Below are 17,614 nucleotides of genomic sequence, written 5' to 3'. Positions count from 1 at the left end.
TTTTGCTCCAAAAAAAGTTTCCTCGGAATATATGGTAACGTATACTTTTTGAGTTAAATTGGAAGTATATCTTCAAACTAGTCAAGAAAAAATTGAAGACTTTGACTTTCTTTATATAAAGATACCATTGTAATTTTAGATGATTAATTTTATCTCTATCCGATTAAGAATCGTACACATTGGCATCTATATACACCATACACGTAAAACGTTATGGTCTTAATGGTTCTTATATAAATACACGAGGCAGTAACAAAGGCGAGAAATATATCACACAAGAAAGCGTTGAGAGAAATAAGAAGAGGAGAGAAAAAACAGCGATAAAGCCGAAGAAACATCAAAAGAGAGGAACATAAATTTTTTTTTTTTTTCGTTTCAAAAAAGAAAATCTTTGAATTTTATGGCAACCCGTCTCCTCCGAACAAACTTTATCCGGCGACCTCACTGTTTCTCCTCTTTACGACCGGTGGGTTCTCCCACCGTGACGGCTTCAACAGCCGCCGTCCCGGAGATTCTCTCCTTCGGACAACAAGCACCAGAGCCACCACTCCACCACCCAAAACACAACCAAACTCACCATGACATTGATCTCTCCGACCAGGCCCGGCTCTTCGCCTCTGTCCCCACCCCCGATCTCCTCCGTTCCACCGCCGTGTTGCATGCGGCGGCCATAGGTCCAATGGTGGATGTTGGCTCGTGGGTCATGAGCTCTAAACTCATGGACAACGCTTTGACACGTGGCATGGTCCTTGGTGTTGTGAAAGGTACGTTTTATGACCATTTCTGTGCCGGTGAAGACGCCAGCGCCGCCGCGGAACGTGTGAGGAGCGTTTACGAGGCGACGGGTCTTAAAGGTATGCTTGTGTACGGCGTTGAACATGCCGATGACGCTGCATCTTGTGATGATAACATGCAACATTTCCTTCGAACCATTGAAGCTGCCAAGTCCTTACCAACATCCCACGTAAGCAAATAAACTCAAAGTTCCACATTTGCCTTTTTACATATTTTGTTGTTTCATTCAGGAATAAACATTTTAAAAATCATATCAGAACAGACAAAAAGAAAAATCTGTCACTCGCACGATATTTTGAATTTATTTATTTCATAACTATTTTCTTAAAACGAATCATATAATAATCAAATGAGGGCAACTTGGTTCGGCAGCCAAATCTCCGCACCCTGACAAAGTGCACTTGCATAGAAGCATAGACGTGCACATTCACATCTATCTTTTCATATAATGATTGTGGGTCACCATATATTAATGGGATCAGTGAACAATATAAAATCCCAACAATAGTCGATCTTTAACCTAGGCTTTTTGTTACCGACTTTTGTGTTTTTGTGGAACCCTCCCCTAAGAAACTTCCTAATCGCCCCCCCCCCCCCCCTTGCCCTTACTCTTACGCGTTTTCATAAGCAGCAAATTCATAGCCAACTTTTTACTCAAAAAAGTACATAGCCAACTTGTGTTTTTTTGCCTCTAATTTTTACTTTTCAACGGTAAAAGAGTTCAAAGCATACGTCATTATCGGACTTGATTTATACGCACGAGGTCCTCATTGGAGCTTGAAAATCTGACCTTGTTGGTGGACTAGAACTTTTGGAAGTAAACTAGTAGATTACACTTTAGGAATATTCTCCGGTTTATTTTTTGTGAAGACTCGGTTTGTTCCGGTTTATCTATTATCTTTGGTTTTATTGTGACATGTTATTGTTCTCTTTGACCTAACAGTTTAGCTCAGTGGTCGTGAAAATAACTGCGATTTGTCCCATCAGTCTTCTAAAACGTGTGAGCGACTTGCTTCGTTGGGAACACAAGAGTAAGAGCTTCAAACTCTCATGGAAGCTCAAATCTTTCACGGTTTTCTCCGATTCAAGTCCTCTCTACCACACAAACTCAGAACCGGAACCGTTAACCGCTGAAGAAGAACGTGAGCTCGAAGCAGCTCACGTAAGGATCCAAGACATCTGCCGGAAATGCCAAGAGTCCAATGTGCCTTTGCTGATTGATGCGGAGGACACAATCCTCCAACCAGCGATCGACTACATGGCTTACTCATCAGCCATCATGTTCAATGGGGACAAAGACAGACCGATCGTTTACAACACGATTCAGGCGTACTTGAGAGACGCAGGCGAGAGGTTGCATTTGGTTGTACAAGAAGCCGAGAAAGAAGGTGTTCCTATGGGGTTTAAGTTGGTGAGAGGCGCTTATATGTGTAGCGAAGGTAAATTGGCAGATTCCTTGGGACACAAGTCACCAGTTCATGACACACTTCAGAACACGCATGCTTGCTACAATGACTGCATGACCTTCCTAATGGAGAAAGCCTCCAACGGATCGGGTTTCGGTGTCGTTCTTGCAACACATAATGCTGATTCGGGTAAGCCACTGGAATACAATTTAAACCTAGGATCTGAGATTCTGGGGATCATAATATTCTTATCTTAATTTTAATGAAAAATGCTTTGATAATTTGCGGACCATGCAACTTATTTATAATAGCTCTTTAAAATTTAATTTAGGGACATAACGAATGTTTCATCTTACTCTGCCCGAAACCGACCATGTAGGATTATTCTTTTTAGTAAATGGATTGCTTACTGGAGAATTATAAATTTTAGGGAGACTTGCATCAAGGAAGGCGAGTGAGCTCAATATCAATAAAAAGAACGGGACCATAGAGTTCGCGCAACTATACGGTATGTCAGATGCATTGTCCTTTGGTTTAAAGAGAGCCGGGTTCAATGTCAGCAAGTACATGCCATTTGGACCGGTAGAAACCGCTATACCGTATCTGGTCAGACGTGCTTATGAGAACCGGGGGATGATGGCCAGTGGAGCCCTTGACCGTCAACTCTTGAGGTAAAATGTTTTTATCATATAGTCCGGTTAACATCGATTTTGATTAAGTTGAATAATGTTGATATTGGTCATTGCAGGATGGAACTTAAGAGAAGACTAATGGCCGTAATTGCGTGAAGCGAGGACTTTAATTGTCGTTATGTATGGAGCCACTAAATGGAATTGGGAAATTTAGATTATAAGAGAAAATTATAATATAAATTGGATTAGGTAAGAACATTTCATGTGGCTTTGTCGTAACGGACTATACTATTAAATTTATCAATATATTATTCACAAATGTATATTCAGTTTCACCCTTCCTTATAAATAATAATGGAATGACCTTTTTTTCTAACTCTCTTGATTCGGCCGTCATTTCTTTTGCTACGAAATATAAGATGTTTTAGCTCATATGATGCGATCACAAAAATAAGACACTTGTAATTTACGTTGCACGGAATCGAAAACTGAATCGGAAACGAAATGTTTTGAATCGTAGAAACGCAATTATTAAAAAATTTAAACTAGAAACGTTTTATATTGATCTACCGTTGAGTTCATTGTTTACTTTTGTTTGTTTATTATCTAAGAAGGCACAACCAGAGAAAAAAGCTAACACAATTGGTCTTATTATTATTTTGAGCTGTTAAATATTAAAATATAAAAAGGCCTGAGCATCAATCTCAGATTTGTCTTTAAGAAAATTATTTAGTTCCAGTAAAGTTCATAATAACTCATGATCTCCTGATCTCATAATTTTATACTTTACATATTGTAGAACACCCTTCTAAAGTTCTAAGAGAGTCAGAATTGAGCAAACTGAGCCAACACATTTACTTTTTTTTTTTTTTTTGATAAGGATGTGAATTTCATTTATCAAAAATGAGAATGTTTGTACTTGTACAAAAATTTAATGCGGAAAGCAAACCTAAGCCAAAAAAATAAAACAGAGGAAAGCTTAATTTAAAAACTTCAGAAGCTGAGAAGATCCGTCATTCATGAGGCAACACATTTACGCAAAGGTCATATATACCGATCACATGCTTTCATACTTTACATAATTATGTCATACATTTTTCAGAGTTGAACAAAATGAGCCGATATATTTTCGCAAAATCCACATATCGCATACTTCTATACTTTTATGTTTTTCATTAATTCTCTTTGTTGCTTTCCTCAGCATCAATCCATGATCCATAAATCATATTCTTCTCGGATTGCAGTGCATTTATGAAAGTTTCACATTCAATATACATATTGTGGCACCGAAGTTGAGAAACTAGTACTATGTATCTAAATATTAAGTCATAAACTAATGCATCACTTGCAGTCTATTTGGGAAACAAATAGAAGGATAATTTTAGCAAAGCCCAAATAAATGTACCAGCTTATACAACAAAAAGAGGTACTTATTCCATAATTGCCATATGTATATTCTAAAGTTGGGCTCAATTGATATCAAAAGAACAAAAGTTGGGCTTAATTTAGGCTGAAATAGAAAATGCTTAAATAGGAAATTTTGTTATTCATTACAATACCCGTAAGATTTGGTTGCCATTGATCTTTTTTTTTCTTTTTGTCTACAATATTGTTAACCATATTTTGAAAGTTGATTAGTCTAACAAATTCATTTGAATAGGTAGGATATAGCAATTTCACTCGATCTTTCTTGTAATATATTCTGAGTAAGTTACAGATTTTACCAGCTAACTTCAGCCAAAAATCAAGAAAGCCCAACTAGTTTCTTACCTTGTGACGGCAAAGAGGACAAGTGTTCCGATTAGTCAACCAACTCGAGATACAGTCTTTGTGGTAATAATGCCGACAAGGAAGCTCAGAGAGTCTCTCACTAGGAGCTAGCTTCTCTCTACAGATGGCACAAACCACCAAACCCCTCTCCGTCAACTCTTCAGCCGTCAAGTTCACCACCGGAAGTTCCTCGGCCGTTTCCGGCCGCCGCGTGAAAGATGAATTCCCCAACACTTGGCCGAAGATTTCATCGTAAGAACCAAACGTCTCCGTTTCATGGCTGCTTCGTGATGCCAAGTAATGGATGTAGTCGAGGTACTCGTCGTCGATGAAAGTAGCGTTCTCTTGCTCTGCTTCGTTTTCGATCTCGGGAGGAAGATGAAACTCTGCCATTGATTTTAGAGGTTTTTGGAATGTTGAGTTGTGAAGAAGAAGATAGTACGAGGAGTGTGAACATGATTGGTTCTCGAATGATCGATAGAGAAACAGAAAAAGATTAGGTTTTCGAATGTTCCGTTCAGATTCTTACACGTATATTTCGGATGTTCTGATGCGATCCTTAAGGACAAGACTTGCAAGTTGCAACACATGTGTTGCTTGTCGATCTTGTTTGTGGCCACGTCATGCAGTCATATCACCGACATATCAATAATACAAAGTTGGCGTGGTATTTAAAAATTAAGTAGCTGCTGCCGATAATCGAACCCAAGTCATCCCGGACAGGCGGGAACATTTACAAATATTATGAATCGCAAAGAAATTCAAATATACGTTTTCAAAAGCTGAACCACGAAATATGTTTTCAAAAGCTGAACCACGAAATATCTTGTTTGTGGCCCCGTCATGCAGTTATATCACCGACATATCAATAACACAAAGTTGGTGTGGTATTTAAAAATTAAGTAGCTGCTGCCGATGATAATCGAACCCAAGTCATCCCGGACAGGCGGGAACATTTACAAATATTATGAATCACAAAGATTTTATGAATCCAACATAAAACAATACGCTCTTTAAGGTTTTGTCTAACATAAACGATGTCACTGTCAGGAGCTTTGGCTGTAGCTGAAAGACTCCAGTCAAGAGGACTATGCAGTAACACATCCTGCCCTTCGTGTGATCAAGCATCAGAGACGATCTGTCATGTCCTTTTCTCGTGTACCACTGCAGTAGAAGCTTGGAGATTGGCAGGAATTCAACCCCCACCAGCGGGTTTCTCTCAATCCTCTGTTTTCCTTAACCTCCATTACTTGGTAGCAGGATATAAACAGCAGAGGAGTGACCGAGATAACTTAAAAGCTTTCCCTTGGATCCTATGGAATCTTTGGAAAGGGAGAAATGCTTTAGTGTTTGAGAAAACCAGATTTACACCAAACTCAACAGTTGTTAAAGCCTTGGAGGAAACTGAGATTTGGTACAAAGTCCAACAGCCGGATCATAACCCGTTCATGGAGAAGAAATCTACCACTGCCTCCCTAGGTATTTGGGAAAAACCCCCTCTCGGTATGGTCAAGTGCAATGTTGGAATGGCTTGGGTTGATACTGGTACAATGAGTGGTGCAAGTTGGATAGCAAGAGATTGTCAAGGCCGACCTCTACACCATAGTCGTCAAGCTCTTATAGGTTCCTCAAACAAAAGGGAATCAGATCTTAGGTCACTGCTATGGGCTGTTCAAGCAATGGGTGACTTACGCCACAAGAATATCCTCTTTGAAGCTTCATCTGTAGAAGCACGACAAGCTCTTTTGAACCCTACCAGTTTCCCTGATCTCTCTCCATTGATTCTGAAGATATTAGAACTCCTAAACGGTTTCGAAAAATGGACAATCTCCCATGTGTCGAGACATATAAACAGAGCTGCTACAACCATAGCGGAGAGCGTAACTTTTGGTCCATACCTACAGTCATATGTTGCTTCAGGAGGTCCTCGCTGGCTCCACAAGATGCTACAAGAGGAAATGAGAAACACTTAACACCCATGTTTGCGTAAAAGGTTACTGACTTGCACCTCAAGTCATTTCATAACCTTATCGTGAATTACATGTGTTGAACTCTTCCAAGTACCTACTGGTACTCCAGCTATTTTCGTTTTTTGTTTCCCTTTCTTTCATAGTCTTATTTGTTTTTCTCTAAATTCTATGTCATGGAACTCATGGGTTCTCCCTCACTTTTGGCCATTTGGACCCCATCAGAATGAATTATTCAGTGTTAAAAAAAAACATAAACGATGTTAGCAAACTTACAACCACACGAGATGGCATTTAGGATAATTTAAAATATACGAAGGGATCTGAATAGAGATATTATTATTATTATTATGCAGCCGGCATCAAACCGTAACATTATGAATCGCAAAGATTTTATTTTATGAATCCAACATAAAACAATACGCTCTTTAAGGTTTTGTCTAACATAAACGATGTTAGCAAACTTACAACCATACGAGATGACATTTAGGATAATTTAAAATACGAAGGGATCTGAATAGAGATATTATTATTATTATGCAGCCTGCATCAAACGGTAACAGACACAAATTTCACCAGGTGAAACGGCCCAACATCCTCAATGACACCATCACACGAATCCAACTTACCCCGAATCTCTCCTCCCTGGCGCCTTTCCAAAGCGATCTCTGCACAGAAAATGGTATCATTGCCGTCATGTTTTTTAGAAAAGAAGAGAGCCAGCCTCTTCGCACCGTAGTTCACCGTCCTGGACCGGAATGAACCAGCAGTCTCAGCCACCAAAAAGTCTTGCAAACCGTTGACAACACTCCAACACCTCTGCTTTGGATCATATGCCCTCAAAACATTCTCAGACAGATCGTGATAGTAGAGGACATCATCAACCACACATGCACCCTCCCATTCCTTAGAATTCATCATCTCGTCCTTAGGGATTATGATCTAACATTATATCCTTAAGTCTTATTTTAATCTCTTAAAATAAAGGAAAACTAATATATCTCTTAAAGTTAACGTTTAAAGGAAAGTAACACCAAAACTAAATAGGAAAAGGATGAACCACGCTGCATCAGGTCACCTGGGGTAGGGAAAGATCTGACCTCGGATCTTCAGTTTCATCCTGTGCCACAAAAGGGATGAGATGTTTGACATTGAATACATCTGAATAACGAGCTGAAGGAGGTAGTTGAAGGTGGTAAGCGTTATCGTTGATCTTCTCAAGCACCGTTAAAGGACCCACTTTACGAGACTTCAATTTGTTGTATTCACCAGGTGAAAAACGCTCACGAGTAAGGACTGCCCACACACGATCGCCAGCCTTGAACTGCACATTGCGACGATGACGATCTGCATCAACCTTGTACTTTGCCGAAGACAATTGTAAATTATCATGAACTTGAGCGTGAATGTCCGTAACTGTAGCCACAAAATCAATCACCTCCCCATGGTCCCGAGTTGCGTCAGGAGCAAGGCCAAGATCAGATGGCCCACGCGGCACGATGCCATAAACAATGCGGAAAGGACTGAAGCGAGTGCTACGGTTGACAGCATGATTATGAGCAAATTCTACTTTGCACAAAATGGAATCCCGCGACCTAATGTTATCTATCACCAAACAGCGAAGCATGTCTCCAAGTGTCCGATTAGTAACTTCGGTCTGGCCATCAGACTGTGGATGATAAGCAGGGCTCATGTCGAGGCTAGTACGCAAGAGAAACCACAGAGATCTCCAGAAGTGACTCAGGAAGCGCGAGTCTCTATCCGACACAATTGACAAAGGAAGTCCATGTAAACGATAAATCTCACGAAAGAATAGACCTGCAACCTGAACCGCGTCAGTAGTCTTTTTGCACGGCATAAAATGCGCCATTTTAGAAAAACGATCCACGACCACAAAAATCGAATCATTCCCACGTTGAGTACGGGGAAGGCCCAACACAAAGTCCATACTAATGTCTGTCCATGGCTGAGTAGGAATCGGAAGGGGAAGGTAGAGACCACTGTTGGTCGCATGGCCTTTAGATTGTTGTCACACCACACACCGTTGAACAAATCTACCAACATCCCTTCGCAAAGAAGGCCAAAAGTAAGCATCTGAAACCAATTGAAGAGTACGATCTCTTCCTGCATGACCTTCTTCATGCAATTCTTTGATGAGTTGTAACCGAAGACTACTCTCGGGAATGCATAGACGGGGACCATGAAAGATATAGCCGTCATGGAGCACAAACTCCGACCGAGCACCATTATGTAGAGACGTCCAGATAGACCCAAAATAAGGATTTGTCTCGTATAGGTCTGGTAAAACCGAGAAGCCAGGGACGGAGACATGTAACGTGGCAACGAGGGAATGTCTTCGACTCAGGGCATCAGCGACCTTGTTCGTCTTACCAGATTGGTGTTTGATCACGAACGTAAACTGCTGAAGGAAAGCAACCCAAGATGCATGATGAGAAGAAATCTTGTCTTGGCTACCGAGATGTTTCAAAGCATCATGATCTGTATAAAGTATGAACTTCTGATGGTAGAGATAATGTCGCCAATGTTTTATAGCTTGGACGATGGCATAAAACTCCACATCATAAGTACTATAACGAGCACGAGATCCCGCGATTTTTTCACTGTAAAACGCCAATGGTCGGCCACGTTGACTGAGAACAGCGCCTATGCCGAGTTTACAAGCATCAGAATGTAACTCAAATACTTGAGTAAAGTCAGGGAGAGCTAGAATTTGAGCCGACACCAGCCGGTTCTTTAGCTCTTCGAACGCGGCATTGGCTTCGGGTGTCCATGAGAAAGACACACCTTTCATGCAGTCCGTTAGTGGGGCAGCAACATTACTGAAGTGAGAAACAAACCGTCGATAAAATGAAGCCAAACCATGAAAGCTACGAACCTCACTGATCGTACGAGGAGTTTCCCAGGATTTGATTGCTTCGACCTTTTCTGGATCGACCCTGAGTCCTTGACTAGAGACGATATAGCCTAGGAAAAGAACATGATCGACAACAAATATGCATTTGTGACGAGCTGCATAAAGCTTTTCGCGTCGGAGAACACTTAGAACGTCGTGTAGATGAGACAAGTGGCTTGTGATATCGTTGCTGAAGATTAATATGTCGTCAAAGTAAACAACGACAAACTTGCCAATGAATGGCCGTAGGGTTTGATTCATAACTCGCATAAAGGTGCTCGGAGCATTCGATAACCCAAACGGCATAACAGTCTATTCAAAAAGTCCCTCCCAAGTTTTGAACGCTGTCTTCCATTCATCACCTGGTCGAATCCTTATTTGATGGTATCCACTTTTAAGGTCGAGTTTAGTGAACAGGGTGGCGCGTCCGATTTGATCCAAAAGTTCATCTAAACGCGGTATAGAAAAACGATAGTGTACTGTTATTTTGTTAATTGCACGACTATCAACACACATACGCCACGTACCGTCCTTTTTAGGAATAAGCAATGCTGGGACAGCTGCTGAACTCAAGCTCTCTTTTACGTGACCTTTAGCGAGAAGTTCTTCTACTTGGCGTCTAAGTTCGTCATGTTCCTGCGGAATCATATGATAGTGCGGCCTATTAGGAAGCACTGCGTTAGGCACTAAGTCAATGTGATGTTGAATGTCTCTCAGGGGTGGCAAATCGCTGGGGAGTTCATCAGGGAAGACGTCACTGAATTTATGAAGCACATCGTCGAGTAGTGGAGGTGTTGTGAAGGATGGTATTGTCGACGCTGGTGAAGCAATGAGTGCCCAAAGTAACTCGCCGTTGCTGACATGCTCCTCGAGTTCTGCTCTAGGAATGGTTAACAGAGTTTGAGTGGAGGCAACGGGCGAAGACTCTTGCTTAGTACGAGTGCTTGGTTCCGGTTGCTCCTTTGAGGGAAGCAAAGTGATTGTGCGATCCCCGAACACAAAGCTGTACGTGTTTGCTTTTCCCCGATGGACTGCATCACGGTCAAACTGCCACGATCGTCCAAGTAATATATGACACGCGTCCATAGGAACGACATCAAAAGTTGTCGAATCCTTGTAGTGGCCAATGGAAAATGAGAGAGACACGTGCTGGGAAACTTTGATCTCGTTACCATTGTTGAGCCAGGCGAGTGTGTAAGGTGACGGGTGTGGTTTGATATCTAGACCCAGTTTCTTCACGGCATCGGTGGAGATGACATTAGAACAACTTCCCGAGTCAATAATTAGTTTGCATACTTTGCCATTGATAGTGCAGGTAGATCGAAACAGATTAGAACGTAGCCATGACTCTTGTGGTGCTCTGGGAAGGAGACAGTTGCGACGAAGTACTAAGCTGAGGCCTGTATCACCATGTAATTCGTATGTGGTCTCATCATGCTCTGTATCGTAATTGTCGTACACTGGTTCTTCCTCATCACCTTCTTGTATAACCAGACCACGTTTAACTTGTTTGGGGCACACAGTTTGGATGTGCCCTCGCTCTCCACAAGTGAAACAGCGAAGGGCATTGGTACGAGCTGGCCGAGAGTTGGCGATAGTGTCCGAGTTCTGGCCTGTTTTAGCAGGCTCTGTTCGTGCACTGGCTCCATCGGTTGATGCGGTTGTTGCGTTGTCGCTTGAGTAGTTAAAGCGAGTTCGTGAGTTTGAGTTCCATGATGGCCGAAGTTGACTTTCCATGGAGATGGCACGTTGATGACGAAACTGAAGTAGGATTGAATTGAGCCAAGGCGACTTGTAATTGGCCTCGTAATCCTCCAATGAAGCGTGAGATAAGTTGTTTCTCAGTTTCACCCGATGTCATTCTCGCTGTCATGTAGAAGAATTATGTAGCATATTCATCAACCGTGCGCGTTCCTTGTCTCAAGTTTTGTAGCTTGTTATACAAGGTTCGTTCATAGTTGAATGGCAGGAAGGCACGTCGCATGTGTTTGGTCAATCGTTCCCATGTGTTGATACGAGGTTTGTTATCTTGACGTCGTGATTCCTTGAGTTGTTGCCACCAAGCCATCGCACGTCCTTTGAATCGAGTTGCAACGAGCGATACCCTAACATCATCTGGGACTTGACGAAAGTCCATAATCTCCTCGACTATGTTTGCCCAATCGATAAAATCTTCCGGGTTGAGGGTACCATGGAATTCAGGAAGTTCGGAACGAAAAATGGTCTCCCAACGGTTTTGAATTGGTCGCTGGTCGTGTTCAGCACCATGCGCATTACGGTGGTCGTTATTGTTATCACCATGCCGTCCTTGTTGATTGATGGCGTGTTCAGCAAACACGTTCTCAGCTGGACCTCATCTTCTGATTCTTCCTCTCTAGCCTCCTGTTGATTTCGTTGATTCTGTGGGTTGGCTCCCTGAGCCGCTTGCTGGATGCGATTCTCATGTAACGCCGTCTGTAGGGCGGTGGTTACAGAAGTTTGTAAGGCCGCTTGTAGACCGGCTGTAAACGTCTCAAGCATAAGACGAATTTCTTCGAGTTGTTCGTCTGAAAGTTTTCGTGGTACCATGATCGCAAGGTTTAGATTGAGAAATCTAAACGGCTGGCTCTGATACCAACTGATAGAGTAACCGATAGGGTGTAGATGCAATTGTTTAGTCTGAGAATTCCCAAGAGATCTACGAACTTGAATGCGTTGAGATCACCAATGATCTAGTCGTAAACAAGGGATTAAAAGCAAAGCTTCTGTTTTATAAATTGATAATATTGCCTCTTTACAAAGCCTAGAGATCACTATATATATCAATAAGAAAAGACCTAAGTCCTTAGCGATTATGATCTAACATTATATCCTTAAGTCTTATTCTAATCTCCTAAAATAAAGGAAAACTAACATATCTCTTAAAGTTAACGTTTAAAGGAAAGTAACACTAAAACTAAATAGGAAAAGGATGAACCACGCTGCATCACTTGCGGAGGACGGCATAGACACGTTGCTCTTTGCAGCCTAGGAAGGATCGCCTCTTGTAGAGCGTAGGAGAGGCAATGAGTTTCCTGCAACTCTTGGAAACGAGGGAGAGAGTCGGGTAATGGCTTACGGGTACACGAGCTACGATGTCAATGGTAACGTTGTCTGGAAGTGACGGAATCAGAGGAGACGACACTGACAGCGCCAAGAATTGCTCCGTTAATTCAGACATCTGAAACAGCTGTGGTTGAGTGAATCAGGAAATCAACCTCAACAAAAAAAAAAGAAATATGTTAGCCTAAAACACGAAAGTGTGCTAGCTGATTCCAAGTTCAGACATCATTTCAAGTTCAGACATTTCAATTTCAGACATCTCCATGTTCAGACATTTCAAGCTCAGACATTCCAAGAAAGAATCATCTAAGTTCAGACATCATTTCAAATTCAGACATTTATTTACAAGCAAGTTTAGAATTTCAAGCTCAGATATTTCAAGCAAGTTTAGACATTCCAAGTTCAGACGTTCTAAGTTCAGACATAGCTGATCAAGCAAGAATCACGATAAGAAGAAGAAATAGTAGATTTCTAGGAAGCTGATTCCAAGACCACATACACACGACACAACAAGTAATGGGTAAGTATTGGTCATGAAATGTATGCAGGACTTACTTCGAACCATTTGTCATGAATATTTCAACCATAACCACCCAAAAAGTTACACTCATCATTTCAGCAACAAGCTAGAGAAACCAATCGAACAAAATGGAGACTGAGAGAGAAAATTTTCAGATTTTGAATACAAACCTGCAAGTGGCGAGAGCAAGGAACTTAGGATTTCGGTAAGACATTCTCAAGACCCAAAGAGGCGACGAGTTGCATGAGAGAAGAAGCAGAAAGTGGGATAATCTCTTTATAGGGGTTTAAAAGTTAAACCTGTTGCCAATTAGTAATGAAATAAATTTGATTGTGGGATCCATAGCCCAAAAAGGCAAAAGTAAAGTAAGTATTTTTTGTCGGCTAGTGGGGAAGTAGCTAAACTGCCTTAATGGCAAACATTTTAATCTCACTACTCCTTAATAATCTTTCTATTTATACAATTTATTTTTTTATTAATGGTAATATAATTGACATCTCACCTATTATCTATATTAAACTAAAAACTAAACTTCAAATTAAATATTCACAAACAATTCAACAACTCGATGAATCTCCCCCTCCCACTATCCTAAACATTCTTCCCCCTTCGCCATAATTCTCGTCACCCACCATCTACATTTGGAAATTTTAAGTTTCCATTAAAAGGTAAATTTTTGTCATTTTCGTGAAATTTTCTTATTGATTATATATTTAATATGGGTAATGTAAAAATGTTAAATTTTGTTATGAAATTGGAGGTTTTGAAAACAAATATTAAAATGATATTTAAGGATGATTTGGTTTATTTTACACGATTTGAAACATACAAAAAATCATTACATTGGTGTTAGAGGATATTTTCGTTGTTTAACATGTTTGTCATGTAAAACAGTTAAATCAAAGCTCATTTAAAAATTTTAGGTTCTTTTAAAACAATTAGTACGCCTAAAGCAAAACCCTTACTGACACAACTAGCTACGTTAAGTTATATTAAGGCAACTAAAGAATACTAAGACGCAGTAGAAGCATGTACTTCTGGCCATTTTTATGATATGTTTTATTTCGGTTCACTAAATGTCAAGATCTCAAGTAGCCAAGTTGGTTTAGTCATAGATTTAGTGTGCTTTTGGTGTCTAGTTTGAATTTCCTCAACTACATTTTTATTTTCTTTCTTATTATTTTTGATTCCTAAATAATAGGCTCCTATATTTTTTTTTTGCTTCCGGCCTTTAGATTTTCCGGGCCGGGCCTGCTAGTAAGACGATTTGTCTCAATACTATTAAAATAGAAGAAGTCTTAAAAATCTACATATGAAAGTTATTTGGATCCTTTCATTTTTTAGTCCTACCTGTTAAATACAACCAAAATTTATTCAATACATATATTCTCCTACATTTTTGGAATGTGATTGACGCCACTTGCCTTGTTATTCGTAGTGCATTATTAACATTTATGTGGCCTATCTTATATCAATGAACCGAACCATGTTTGTACTAATATTTGAATCTCATAGATCTCATCCAATAGTTATTTGAACAAAAAAATAATGCCGCTTCGTATCCTTTATGTTTAGTGCTACATTATAAATATCTCATTACTTGGTTGCATGGTTCTCTTAGTACTGCCAACAACTTATCGACATATTTTGTAAGTAGATTTTTTAAAATTATTCTCTTATAATAGTATAGATATTCACTTTTCTCTTATAATAATATAGATATTCACTTATAATATTACGGATATTATTTTAAAATAGAATTTGTATCTTAATAATAGATTATTTTATATGAATATTAATTTAAATATAGAATATTAAAAATTTAATATTTTATATGGACACATATTATTACGTAAAAAAAATTATGAATCAACACAATATATTAAACCTAAAGTGACTACTTTATGAAAAGTAAAAAAAAATATATATTTACAATATTATTAACAAATGTAATATATTCCCAAAAAGTAAAATTTTCTTCTCAAAATATATTAAAAATTACTGGTGTGATAAAATTAAAAATGACATCCCTACTATTTTCTCTCGTCTAAATTATATTTAATTTAAGAAAAGCACATGGTGTAGGCTGAAAAAATATTCAAACCCAAAAAACTGAACTGAATAAAAAGTTATACCAATTCTTAATATAAGCTGGTAAAATATTCAAACGGGTCCAAAACTTTGGTATATGAAGGACCAGAACCAAATTTGGTTCAAACCAAAATATTTCGAGTGCTCAAAAATATTCAAATCACATTTTTTATTTAGTATTCAAAATATTTAAAATACTCAAAAATATTCGAAATTTTTAAAAATACTTGAAAATATCAAAAACAGTAGAAACTAAATATCTAAAATAGTCAAAATATTTAAAACACGGAAAATACACTAAATACCTACTGGTTCCCCATCCAATATCCAAACTGAACCAATTTCATGTTAAGGATTTTAAATATTTTACTATTTTTATTTTGGATTTTAAGGATTTTAAATTAAATTTAGATTTTTTATTGTTTTTACTTAATTTAAACGGATATTTGTACACGAACCAAACCCACAAAAATAAAACCGATCTCATAAGTATCATACCAAATCTCATCAATCGAATCACTTTTTCGAATCTAAACCAAATATGAATCAAATTTTATAAATACCCGAATGAAAATTAAATCTCTATATCAATAACCCAAATTCCAAATAGACCGAAACATGTATTCAAATGCCCTCTTCTAACATGCTGCATATTAAGAATTCTTCTCACGGACCACAAAATTACTCACCTAAAATATAACTTAAGAAAATGACGTACATGAAACTTTAAAATCTATTAATTATATACAAAATTATAAATTGCTTAAAAATAATTTTGGACTGATGAAATCGATACCGCATTTTTGAAGCGCGTGTCAAAATCTAGTTACTAAGGTTAAAATACACGAATAGCAGACCAACTGATCTTTATGGCTCAAGAATCCCTTGGAATCGTTAAGTAATGTTTTAATGCTGAACCAATAACCCTTTACGAATTGTGCGAGAGGAGTAGAAAAGGGAGATAATTCCTTAAAACACTTGAAATGGAAAAATGAAAATCAACGACGGATGTTATATATATTTTTTCGAGATTATTTATGTACAACTTACGTTTTCCTTTAATATAAAGCAATCAATGCTGGTAATTAAGATATACTAGGTAGTTGGCCTTCACACCTACACGAGTATGAAATTTTAATAAAGAGATTTGTTATTTTAAAAAAGATTAAGAGATTTTGTCATTTTAAAATATGAATAATATTTTATGAAGTTTTTTAAAGCAAAAAATAATAATAATATTTTGTGAAATAAAAATACTCAACTAAGAGTCAGACAAACGAATGGATGTTGGAGTTTTGTTTCTTCATATCTGCCTTTGAATTAAGCTTACTTCTTATGTGGGGTGATGTAATACTATATTTTGTATTCCAATTTTTCTTTAACTTTCTTTTGAATCTTGCGATAATTTCTATAAGAAATTATAATCTCTATAAAATATGATATCATAATAATGTCTATTTTGGATTTTATGCATTATTTTGGTAGCCCAAATCAATAAGCTGCTTATCTTTGATTGTCCCACTTCAACTTTATTGTTGAGAAAAATTACTAACCGCATGAGATGATGAGGTTAAGTTCCTATAAATCAAATAAACATACGTCAAAAGATTAAAATAATTATAATGGACAATGTAAAAACAAATATTTGACAGAAAAGAAACAAAACTACTTTAGAATATAAAAAAGTTTTCAAACGATTAATTCTAAAAATAAACAACAATCCTTAATACTAAAAATAAACAACAATCCTTAATCCTTATATATAAAAATAAGAAGAATATATGAACAAAACTTCATTACACACGTTTAAATTTATATTAGTCTTTAAAATAAAATTTCAAATGCCGTTTTTCTATATATTGTCCACATGGTACTTAACAGTATAAATATGTTCTCTAAATAAAACATCAACTTTATTTTATGTTTAAATTCCGACTAAATAAACTTTGTTACGATTATCGGTTTTTTAATTCTACTTTTATTAAATCGATTAGTCACAACCACTTATGTTATTCCACTTTAAAATAAGTAACTTCAAAACAAAGTAATACACTAGGTCGCTAACCACTATCAAATGAATCCGGAAAAATATCATTTTCTTTTAACATATTTTCATTTTCATATTTTTGAACATATTTTCTTTAGTAAAACCATAAAATGAATTGTAAATTTATGTAAGAATAAAACATACGAATCCAGTGTTAAGCCCCGGAATACCACTAGTTCAAATATATTACTGTCAATATGTTTTCAAAAGCTGAACAATAAAAGGATTTGTTCTAACTCTTCCACTGTGATGTATTAATTTACCAAAGTGAAAAGAGGTGAGAGTAAACTATATTAATGTTTAAACTCCCTTAATTTCCCTCTTTTCCCTTTTATTTCCACTTGATTACTTAATTATTTTACCAATCGTAGGCTAAAATGTAATTAGATTA

At 37.9% G+C, this 17,614-nt stretch overlaps 3 protein-coding genes across 3 annotated transcripts; 1 reads left to right on the top strand and 2 right to left on the bottom strand.

Moving 5' to 3' along the window:
• Window positions 1-265: 265 nt before the first annotated feature.
• LOC106397782 (proline dehydrogenase 1, mitochondrial) lies at window positions 266-3,206 on the top strand. The gene is made up of 4 exons (XM_013838410.3): window positions 266-964; window positions 1,739-2,390; window positions 2,632-2,872; window positions 2,950-3,206. Exons 1-4 carry the CDS (start codon window positions 401-403, stop codon window positions 2,987-2,989), a joined length of 1,497 nt encoding a protein of 498 aa, XP_013693864.2. The 5' UTR covers window positions 266-400; the 3' UTR covers window positions 2,990-3,206.
• A 659-nt stretch (window positions 3,207-3,865) lies between these two features.
• LOC106399545 (E3 ubiquitin-protein ligase AIP2) lies at window positions 3,866-5,205 on the bottom strand. The gene has a single exon (XM_013840018.3). It carries the CDS (start codon window positions 4,994-4,996, stop codon window positions 4,592-4,594), a length of 405 nt encoding a protein of 134 aa, XP_013695472.2. The 5' UTR covers window positions 4,997-5,205; the 3' UTR covers window positions 3,866-4,591.
• A 4,591-nt stretch (window positions 5,206-9,796) lies between these two features.
• On the bottom strand, window positions 9,797-12,052 carry LOC125592285. Its single transcript, XM_048767074.1, has 3 exons — window positions 11,675-12,052; window positions 10,012-11,245; window positions 9,797-9,933 (listed from the first exon to the last, which is right to left on the bottom strand). The coding sequence occupies exons 1-3, from the start codon at window positions 12,050-12,052 to the stop codon at window positions 9,797-9,799; spliced, it is 1,749 nt and encodes a 582-aa protein (XP_048623031.1).
• Window positions 12,053-17,614: the final 5,562 nt, after the last annotated feature.

The sequence above is a fragment of the Brassica napus genome, chromosome C9, assembly GCF_020379485.1.
Source record: "Brassica napus cultivar Da-Ae chromosome C9, Da-Ae, whole genome shotgun sequence".
Classification (NCBI taxonomy): domain Eukaryota; kingdom Viridiplantae; phylum Streptophyta; class Magnoliopsida; order Brassicales; family Brassicaceae; genus Brassica; species Brassica napus.
The sequence above is the reverse complement of the archived record's forward strand: the minus strand, read 5'-3'. Positions and strand labels throughout refer to the sequence as shown.